At 49.5% G+C, this 10,162-nt stretch overlaps 1 protein-coding gene across 1 annotated transcript; it reads left to right on the top strand.

Moving 5' to 3' along the window:
• Positions 1–6,334: 6,334 nt before the first annotated feature.
• On the top strand, positions 6,335–9,213 carry LOC134221842 (uncharacterized). The gene is made up of 5 exons (XM_062701016.1): positions 6,335–6,374; positions 7,179–7,874; positions 7,943–8,129; positions 8,185–8,596; positions 8,656–9,213. Exons 1-5 carry the CDS (start codon positions 6,335–6,337, stop codon positions 9,211–9,213), a joined length of 1,893 nt encoding a protein of 630 aa, XP_062557000.1.
• Positions 9,214–10,162: the final 949 nt, after the last annotated feature.

Genomic DNA, 10,162 nt, shown 5'->3' with positions numbered 1-10,162 from the left:
AAGTTTCTATAAGGCCTCTTGAAAGGAGGCTTCCAGGCCTCTTGAAAGGAGGCTTCCAGGCCTCTTGAAAGGAGGCTTCCAGGCCTCTTGAAAGGAGGCTTCCAGGCCTCTTGAAAGGAGGCTTCCAGGCCTCTTGAAAGGAGGCTTCCAGGCCTCTTGAAAGGAGGCTTCCAGGCCTCTTGAAAGGAGGCTTCCAGGCCTCTTGAAAGGAGGCTTCCAGGCCTCTTGAAAGGAGGCTTCCAGGCCTCTTGAAAGGAGGCTTCCAGACCTCTTGAAGGGGGCCTCCCAGCCCTCTTCAAAGGAGCCTTCCAGGCCTCTTGAAAGGAGGCTTCCAGGCCTCTTGAAAGGAGGCTTCCAGGCCTCTTGAAAGGAGGCTTCCAGGCCTCATGACAGGAGTCTGCAAGGCCGCTTGAAAGGAGGCTTCCAGGCCTCTTGAAAGGAGGCTTCCAGGCCTCTTGAAAGGAGGCTTCCAGGCCTCTTGAAAGGAGGCTTCCAGGCCTCTTGAAAGGAGGCTTCCAGGCCTCTTGAAAGGAGGCTTCCAGGCCTCTTGAAAGGAGGCTTCCAGGCCTCTTGAAAGGAGGCTTCCAGGCCTCTTGAAAGGAGGCTTCCAGGCCTCTTGAAAGGAGGCTTCCAGGCCTCTTGAAAGGAGGCTTCCAGGCCTCATGAAAGGAGGCTTCCAGGCCTCATGAAAGGAGGCTTCCAGGCCTCTTGAAAAAAGGCTTCCAGGCCTCTTGAAAGGAGGCTTCCAGGCCTCTTGAAAGGAGACTTCCAGGCCTCTTGAAAGGAGGCTTCCAGGCTTCTTGAAAGGAGGCTTCCAGGCCTCTTGAAAGGAGGCTTCCAGGCCTCTTGAAAGGAGGCTTCCAGGCCTCTTGAAAGGAGGCTTCCAGGCCTCTTGAAAGGAGGCTTCCAGGCCTCTTGAAAGGAGGCTTCCAGGCCTCTTGAAAGGAGGCTTCCAGGCCTCTTGAAAGGAGGCTTCCAGGCCTCTTGAAAGGAGGCTTCCAGGCCTCTTGAAAGGAGGCTTCCAGGCCTCTTGAAAGGAGGCTTCCAGGCCTCTTGAAAAAAGGCTTCCAGGCCTCTTGAAAGGAGACTTCCAGGCCTCTTGAAAGGAGACTTCCAGGCCTCTTGAAAGGAGGCTTCCAGGCCTCTGGAAAGGAGGCTTCCAGGCCTCATGAAAGGAGGCTTCCAGGCCTCTTGAAAGGAGGCTTCCAGGCCTCTTGAAAGGAGGCTTCCAGGCCTCTTGAAAGGAGGCTTCCAGGCCTCTTGTAAGGAGGCTTCCAGGCCCTCTTGAAAGGAGGCTTCCAGGCCTCTTGAAAGGAGGCTTCCAGGCCTCTTGAAAGGAGGCTTCCAGGCCTCTTGAAAGGAGGCTTCCAGGCCTCTTGAAAGGAGGCTTCCAGGCCTCTTGAAAGGAGGCTTCCAGGCCTCTTGAAAGGAGGCTTCCAGGCCTATTGAAAGGAGGCTTCCAGGCCTCTTGAAAGGAGGCTTCCAGGCCTCTTGAAAGGAGGCTTCCAGGCCTCATGAAAGGAGGCTTCCAGGCCTCTTGAAAAAAGGCTTCCAGGCCTCTTGAAAGGAGACTTCCAGGCCTCTTGAAAGGAGACTTCCAGGCCTCTTGAAAGGAGGCTTCCAGGCCTCTTGAAAGGAGGCTTCCAGGCCTCATGAAAGGAGGCTTCCAGGCCTCTTGAAAGGAGGCTTCCAGGCCTCTTGAAAGGAGGCTTCCAGGCCTCTTGAAAGGAGGCTTCCAGGCCTCTTGAAAGGAGGCGTCCAGGCCTCTTGAAAGGAGGCTTCCAGGCCTCTTGAAAGGAGGCTTCCAGGCCTCTTGAAAGGAGGCTTCCAGGCCTCTTGAAAGGAGGCTTCCAGGCCTCTTGAAAGGAGGCTTCCAGGCCTCTTGAAAGGAGGCTTCCAGGCCTCTTGAAAGGAGGCTTCCAGGCCTCTTGAAAGGAGGCTTCCAGGCCTCTTGAAAGGAGGCTTCCAGGCCTCTTGAAAGGAGGCTTCCAGGCCTCTTGAAAGGAGGCTTCCAGGCCTCTTGAAAGGAGGCTTCCAGGCCTCTTGAAAGGAGGCTTCCAGGCCTCTTGAAAGGAGGCTTCCAGGCCTCTTGAAAGGAGGCTTCCAGGCTTCTTGAAAGGAGGCTTCCAGGCTTCTTGAAAGGAGGCTTCCAGGCCTCTTGAAAGGAGGCTTCCAGGCCTCTTGAAAGGAGGCTTCCAGGCCTCTTGAAAGGAGGCTTCCAGGCCTCTTGAAAGGAGGCTTCCAGGCCTCTTGAAAGGAGGCTTCCAGGCCTCTTGAAAGGAGGCTTCCAGGCCTCTTGAAAGGAGGCTTCCAGGCCTCTTGAAAGGAGGCTTCCAGGCCTCTTGAAAGGAGGCTTCCAGGCCTCTTGAAAGGAGGCTTCCAGGCCTCTTGAAAGGAGGCTTCCAGGCCTCTTGAAAGGAGGCTTCCAGGTCTCTTGAAAGGAGGCTTCCAGGCCTCTTGAAAGGAGGCTTCCAGGCCTCTTGAAAGGAGGCTGATAGGCCTCTTGAAAGGAGGCTTCCAGGCCTCTTGAAAGGAGGCTTCCAGGCCTCTTGAAAGGAGGCTTCCAGGCCTCTTGAAAGGAGGCTTCCAGGCCTCTTGAAAGGAGACTTCCAGGCCTCTTGAAAGGAGGCTTCCAGGCCTCTTGAAATGAGGCTTCCAGGCCTCTTGAAAGGAGGCTTCCAGGCCTCTTGAAAGGAGGCTTCCAGGCCTCTTGAAAGGAGGCTTCCAGGCCTCTTGAAAGGAGGCTTCCAGGCCTCTTGAAAGGAGGCTTCCAGGCCTCTTGAAAGGAGGCTTCCAGGCCTCTTGAAAGGAGGCTTCCAGGCCTCTTGAAAGGAGGCTTCCAGGCCTCTTGAAAGGAGGCTTCCAGGCCTCTTGAAAGGAGGCTTCCAGGCCTCTTGAAAGGAGGCTTCCAGGCCTCTTGAAAGGAGGCTTCCAGGCCTCTTGAAAGGAGGCTTCCAGGCCTCTTGAAAGGAGGCTTCCAGGCCTCTTGAAAGGAGGCTTCCAGGCCTCTTGAAAGGAGGCTTCCAGACCTCATGAAAGGAGGCTTCCAGGCCTCTTGAAAAAAGGCTTCCAGGCCTCTTGAAAGGAGACTTCCAGGCCTCTTGAAAGGAGGCTTCCAGGCCTCTTGAAAGGAGGCTTCCAGGCCTCTTGAAAGGAGGCTTCCAGGCCTCTTGAAAGGAGGCTTCCAGGCCTCTTGAAAGGAGGCTTCCAGGCCTCTTGAAAGGAGGCTTCCAGGCCTCTTGAAATGAGGCTTCCAGGCCTCTTGAAAAAAAGCTTCCAGGCATCTTGAAAGGAGGCTTCCAGGCCTCTTGAAAGGAGGCTTCCAGGCCTCTTGAAATGAGGCTTCCAGGCCTCTTGAAAGGAGGCTTCCAGGCATCTTGAAAGGAGGCTTCCAGGCCTCTTGAAAGGAGGCTTCCAGGCCTCTTGAAAGGAGGCTTCCAGGCCTCTTGAAAGGAGGCTTCCAGGCCTCTTGAAAGGAGGCTTCCAGGCCTCTTGAAAGGAGGCTTCCAGGCCTCTTGAAAGGAGGCTTCCAGGCCTCTTGAAAGGAGGCTTCCAGGCCTCTTGAAAGGAGGCTTCCAGGCCTCTTGAAAGGAGGCTTCCAGGCCTCTTGAAAGGAGGCTTCCAGGCCTCTTGAAAGGAGGCTTCCAGGCCTCTTGAAAGGAGGCTTCCAGGCCTCTTGAAAGGAGGCTTCCAGGCCTCTTGAAAGGAGGCTTCCAGGCCTCTTGAAAGGAGGCTTCCAGGCCTCTTGAAAGGAGGCTTCCAGGCCTCTTGAAAGGAGGCTTCCAGGCCTCTTGAAAGGAGGCTTCCAGGCCTCTTGAAAGGAGGCTTCCAGGCCTCTTGAAAGGAGGCTTCCAGGCCTCTTGAAAGGAGGCTTCCAGGCCTCTTGAAAGGAGGCTTCCAGGCTTCTTGAAAGGAGGCTTCCAGGCTTCTTGAAAGGAGGCTTCCAGGCCTCTTGAAAGGAGGCTTCCAGGCCTCTTGAAAGGAGGCTTCCAGGCCTCTTGAAAGGAGGCTTCCAGGCCTCTTGAAAGGAGGCTTCCAGGCCTCTTGAAAGGAGGCTTCCAGGCCTCTTGATAGGAGGCTTCCAGGCCTCTTGAAAGGAGGCTTCCAGGCCTCTTGAAAGGAGGCTTCCAGGCCTCTTGAAAGGAGGCTTCCAGGCCTCTTGAAAGGAGGCTTCCAGGCCTCTTGAAAGGAGGCTTCCAGGCCTCTTGAAAGGAGGCTTCCAGGTCTCTTGAAAGGAGGCTTCCAGGCCTCTTGAAAGGAGGCTTCCAGGCCTCTTGAAAGGAGGCTGATAGGCCTCTTGAAAGGAGGCTTCCAGGCCTCTTGAAAGGAGGCTTCCAGGCCTCTTGAAAGGAGGCTTCCAGGCCTCTTGAAAGGAGACTTCCAGGCCTCTTGAAAGGAGGCTTCCAGGCCTCTTGAAATGAGGCTTCCAGGCCTCTTGAAAGGAGGCTTCCAGGCCTCTTGAAAGGAGGCTTCCAGGCCTCTTGAAAGGAGGCTTCCAGGCCTCTTGAAAGGAGGCTTCCAGGCCTCTTAAAGGAGGCTTCCGAGCCTTTTGAAAAGAGGCTTCCGAGCCTCTTGAAAGGAGGCTTCCGAGCCTCTTGAAAGGAGGCTTCCGAGCCTCTTGAAAGGAGGCTTCCGAGCCTCTTGAAAGGAGGCTCCTGAGCCTCTTGAAAGGAGGCTTCTGAGCCTCTTGAAAGGAGGCTTCTGAGCCTCTTGAAAGGAGACTCTGAGCTCTTGAAAGGAGGCTTCTGAGCCTCTTGAAAGGAGGCTTCCGAGCCTCTCGAAAGGAGCTTTTCGAGCCTTTTGAAAGGAGAGGACTTCCAGGCCTCTTGAAAGGAGGCTTCCAGGCCTCTTGAAAGGAGGCTTCCAGGCCTCTTGAAAGGAGGCTTCCAGGCCTCTTGAAAGGAGGCTGGGAGCCTCTTGAAAGGAGGCCTGAGCCTCTTGAAAGGAGGCTCTGAGCCTCTTGAAAGGAGGCTCTGAGCCTCTTGAAAGGAGGCTTCTGAGCCTCTTGAAAGGAGGCTTCTGAGCCTCTTGAAAGGAGGCTTCTGAGCCTCTTGAAGGAGGCTTGGAGGCCTCTTGAAAGGAGGCTTCTGAGCCTCTTGAAAGGAGGCTTCTGAGCCTCTTGAAAGGAGGCTTCCTGAGCCTCTTGAAAGGAGGCCTGAGCCTCTTGAAAGGAGGCTTCCAAGCCTCTTGAAAGGAGGCTTGAGCCTCTTGAAAGGAGGCTTCTGAGCCTCTTGAAAGGAGGCTTCTGAGCCTCTTGAAAGGAGGCTTCTGAGCCTCTTGAAAGGAGGCTTCTGAGCCTCTTGAAAGGAGGCCTGAGCCTCTTGAAAGGAGGCTTCTGAGCCTCTTGAAAGGAGGCTTCTGAGCCTCTTGAAAGGAGGCCTGAGCCTCTTGAAAGGAGGCTTCTGAGCCTCTTGAAAGGAGGCTTCTGAGCCTCTTGAAAGGAGGCTTCCTGAGCCTCTTGAAAGGAGGCTTCTGAGCCTCTTGAAAGGAGGCCTGAGCCTCTTGAAAGGAGGCTTGAGCCTCTTGAAAGGAGGCTCTGAGCTCTTCAAAGGAGGCTTCGAGCCTCTTCAAAGGAGGCCTGAGCCTCTTGAAAGGAGGCTTCCTGGGCCTCTTGTAAGGAGGCTTCGAGCCTCTTGAAAGGAGGCTTCCGGGCCTCTTGAAAGGAGGCTTCCGGGCCTCTTGAAAGGAGGCTTCCGAGCCTCTTGAAAGGAGGCTTCCGGGCCTCTTGAAAGGAGGCTTCCGGGCCTCTTGAAAGGAGGCTTCCGGGCCTCTTTGAAAGGAGGCTTCCGGGCCTCTTGAAAGGAGGCTTCCGGGCCTCTTGAAAGGAGGCTTCCGGGCCTCTTGAAAGGAGGCTTCCGGGCCTCTTGAAAGGAGGCTTCTGGCCTCTTGAAAGGAGGCTTCGGGCCTCTTGAAATGAGGCTTCCGGGCCTCTTGAAAGGAGGCTTCCGGGCCTCTTGAAAGGAGGCTTCCAGGCCTCTTGAAAGGAGGCTTCCGGGCCTCTTGAAAGGAGGCTTCCGGGCCTCTTGAAAGGAGTCTTTCAAGCCTCTTGAAAGGAGTCTTTCAAGCCTCTTGAAAGGAGGCTTCCGGGCCTCTTGAAAGAAAGCTTCTTGGAGGCTTTAAAGCCTCTTGAAAGAAAGCTTCCAAGCCTCTTGAAAGAAGGCTTCCAAGCCTCTTGAAAGAAGGCTTCCAAGCCTCGTGAAAGAAGGCTTCCAAGCCTCTTGAAAGAAGGCTTCCAAGCCTCTTGAAAGAAGGCTTCGAAGCCTTGTTTGATTTCATACTCCGAATGACTGCTTCAATCTCCTGCAGTGATGGGACATCGAACTTGACACGGATAATGGGTCACATCTCTGGCGGCTCATGTCAAGATGTTGATGGTAAGTCAAGCGTTACTACTTGAAGAACTTCCCCGGAAAGCTCGAATCATCGTTTAGCTGAATGGTGTAATTGTGCATCGGATGAATCACAATTCTGCTGAGTGGGACGCCCGTAAACAAGAGGTTCTTCCTCTGCGTTAGTGGGACGTCCGCAAAAAGTATGGTGTTAATGATGATTTGATGGATAGCAATTCTGCGTGGTGAGATGGCAGCATATGAAAGATTCATCGTCTGCGTTAGTGCAACGCTCGCAAGAGAAATTGTGTGGTTGTGGATCGAATGGATCACAATCCTGCGTGGTGGGACGCTCGCATACAAGAGTTCATTAATTGACGCATTTCACGCCAACTCGAACAAATAACCGCATTCGATACTGCAGACCATGAGATCTGCTTGCTTAATTGACGTTACTCGGTGTCTCACAAACGGTTGTGGATTGGTTGGTGAACCATTTAGATCGGGTTAAAATTGACACGTCAGAATCAGTAGCTTTCGCAGAACTGTACCTGCCAAAACACTATTGTCTTACATACAGGATGACTCTACGTGGATGATTGCTCTCTGCCCTCACGTAGAAGGCGAGAAGTGCTCAATGTTGTCATGGACCAATTTGACTATCTAAGTCCAACAAGGCATTTTGTGTTTCATATGTGTCATATGTGTCTCTGTACGATTACAACGATTGGATCAATATAATTCTACATATGTATCAGAAAAAGTGCCATCTTTTTATCATTCCAAGATCCCAAGTCAAATTGCTAATTATACTTAAAATATATTCAATAATCTTAAATGCTTTTTCAGTAGTCACCTACTTTTTAGAAGTGTACACCATTTGCCGGATCGTCAATCACACATCATCCAGCTTACCCCCCTTAGACATCCCGGCTGCGCTACCGATAGCAGTTGTGCACCCGCAATCGACTATCGATCTTGCCGACAACCCTATAATACAAGCCATCGAGCTAGGCTGCACCGTTTTCATAGTGGATGAAGGCTCTGCATTTCACTTCCTAGACAATTACATACCGATCCTCGATGAAACTTTGTTCCGGAGACCCGAAAAGTCGGTCTTAGTGGCAGTTCAATCTACTGGCTTACGGCAATCTGAATTCTTGGAAGCTGTCCAAGGCCATCCCGCACTGCTGGAAATTGCCAATTTGCTTCTGGTGGTCCCGAATGGTGCCGATTACGAACTGATCACTCATCGCTATGTTGGAAATGTTCCCGAATCCTTGAAGTGGATGCTTTTGGATACGTATGATCACGGTACAGAGTCGTTCAAGCAAAGGGCTAATCTTTTCCCAGATAAAATGAGTGACTTGATGGGGAGAACAATGAAGGTGGCTACCTTCTTTTTGCTGCCATGGTCTATGATGCGTCCAACTGATGAAGGGATCGTAAAATATATGAATCAGAAGTACACAATCGATGGACTGGATGGGTATATATTAGTCCAATTTTGTCTCTGGTATAACTGCACATGGGAGCTGTATTGGGGTGAGTATGCTGCATCCATTGATATTTTGTTCATTTTTCAAATCACTATTTGAACCATCTATCTTTAGACCAGGAAAATCAATACGGACAAGTTTTTGCAAACCGCACTGGTAATGGAATGATTGGTGCTTTAGTGGAAAGAAAGGTCGATTTCGCAATCGGAGCTGTCGGGGGTTGGTATCAGCTTTTCCAGTATTTCAGCTTCTCCAATCCGGTTCAATGGATCGGAATCACATGTCTCGCTCCAAGACCAGGGTATTATCAGTAAATTTCATTTTTCACTCGTGTCACGTTGCTCTCACCATTTCAGATTTATCGAATACTGGCGAATCGTTTACATGATCTTTGCAGGAAGCGTGTGGGCAATATTGATTTCCACCCTCATTTTGATTTCCCTTCTTCAATATTTAACTCCACCTCCGGACATACCCGCATCACACTCGCAACGCAGTTTTTCGTGGATATTGATGAACTTATTATGTGCTTTTCTCTTACTACCGTCTGAGCTTAGACGATATCGTGTATCCGACGTGATTCTTTCTACAGCACTTTCCATTTTTACCCTAACGGTCGCCTACGTTTACATCGGTGAGATTCACAGTATTTTGGCCATCCCAGTGTACGAACCTCCCATTGACACCATATATGATCTGGCAGTTAGTGGAATTCCGTGGAATGCACCACATGAAGCATGGATGTACGCTCTGGTGGGAACGGAGAATGTGCGTAAATCAATGAAAAACTTCTTTGATTTCACTAATATCTTATTTCATTTCATCAGCCTAACGTCCAGAAAGTCCTGACGACTTTCCACGTACCGCCCATTGAAAGGATTCCGTTGATTGCGAATCAAGGTAAGGAGGCTATCATCATGGCACTGCTCAATTATGGACATTCGATGGTTGGGACCTGGTTCAACAAGAAAAACATCGAAAACTATCGACTCATGACAGAGCTGTTATACTTTGAGTATGATACCGGTTACGCAACCAAAACCTGGCCCCTGTTGGATCGGTTCGACCGGCTGGCCATGTGGATTCGTGACGCTTGCCTGTTTCAATATGTCGAGTTGGTGGATGTTTACCGATACATGGACTACTGGGTGCAGACTTCGATTGCGCATTCCAAGGATAGGCCGCAAAATCTACTAAGGATTATGAATGTAGATGAGATTTCCGGCGGCCTTTTGATCCTTGGCATTGGATACTCGGTTGCAATTGCTGTGCTTGTGTTAGAGTTCGGAATAACGTGTTTTCGAAAAACGGTTGTTTATGGATGGATTTGTTCGAACTGGAAATTCATGACAAAAAAGTTAGTCAATGTAAGTTGTTTCAAATAAACTTTATGAACTGTGTAGGTTGCAGAATATAAAAATTTATATAGGGTATCTGTTCCTATATCAATAACAATAAGGCAATGCGCATATGAAATGCAATGATTTCTCACCCAATAATCAAGAAACAAGAGAATAATTATGCTCAGCTCACGTAATTTTTAATTGAGAACAATTTGGCAACTTCAAGAATGAAATTATTATCGCATTATAGAAGTATTAAGCTGAAAAACATCATCACCGCCATGTACCTATTTCAATAACATTCAAAAACAGTTAATCCTATGCTTGTACCTATATCAATAATACTGTTTCCAACATAAAATACGCACACTATTACTTGTGTGTATGCGTAACGATAGGATTGCAGTGATGCCGAACTCGTCAATGTTTTGTATTTGAGTTGAAATATAATTACAAAATTGCAGTTTTTGTTGTAGTTTTTCTACTTATCAGTTTAATTTTATGTTTGTCGTAGATTATCTTTTTGATATACCTTATTTTACATCATAAGAATTGAATTTCACAGTAAAAGTTTATTCAATCATTTTTGAAATAAAAATCTAGGTTGGCAACCCTTGAGAGTACTGCAAGGGATGTAAACAGTTTGGAATAGGGCAAGGATAATTTAGACGTTGTTCGAAATAAACCTATATCAAACTATAGGAAATCGCGTTGGTTTTTCAAATATAATCATATGTATAGTGAAAATGTGATGTGCTTTATGTGTTGTAAAGTGAATTTTGAAAGGATACATTTGTGTTAGCTTGAAATTGAGTGGAAAACAAAGACGTGAAAACAGATGAATCTGCTAGTAGCAATCGAGCAGTGCATCAAACCATCAGTTCAGAGGTAGGAAAATGAAAAAAAGTGCTTTATAATTTTATCTTTTAATAATTTGATTCTTGTGAATTAGAACATTACATAAACAAAATCTTGAATAATATTCCAAACA

Source organism: Armigeres subalbatus, chromosome 3, assembly GCF_024139115.2.
Source record: "Armigeres subalbatus isolate Guangzhou_Male chromosome 3, GZ_Asu_2, whole genome shotgun sequence".
NCBI classification, from domain to species: Eukaryota; Metazoa; Arthropoda; class Insecta; order Diptera; family Culicidae; genus Armigeres; species Armigeres subalbatus.
The sequence above is the reverse complement of the archived record's forward strand: the minus strand, read 5'-3'. Positions and strand labels throughout refer to the sequence as shown.

What these genes read in the sequence shown, in the direction of transcription:
- LOC134221842 (XM_062701016.1), top strand. Translation starts at nt 6,335, where the DNA reads ATGGGTCACATCTCTGGCGGCTCATGTCAAGATGTTGATG. An exon ending in CACATGGGAGCTGTATTGGG is followed by an intron (nt 7,875 to 7,942) that starts GTGAGTATGCTG and finishes ATCTATCTTTAG; the next exon opens with ACCAGGAAAATCAATACGGA. An exon ending in TGTCTCGCTCCAAGACCAGG is followed by an intron (nt 8,130 to 8,184) that starts GTATTATCAGTA and finishes TCACCATTTCAG; the next exon opens with ATTTATCGAATACTGGCGAA.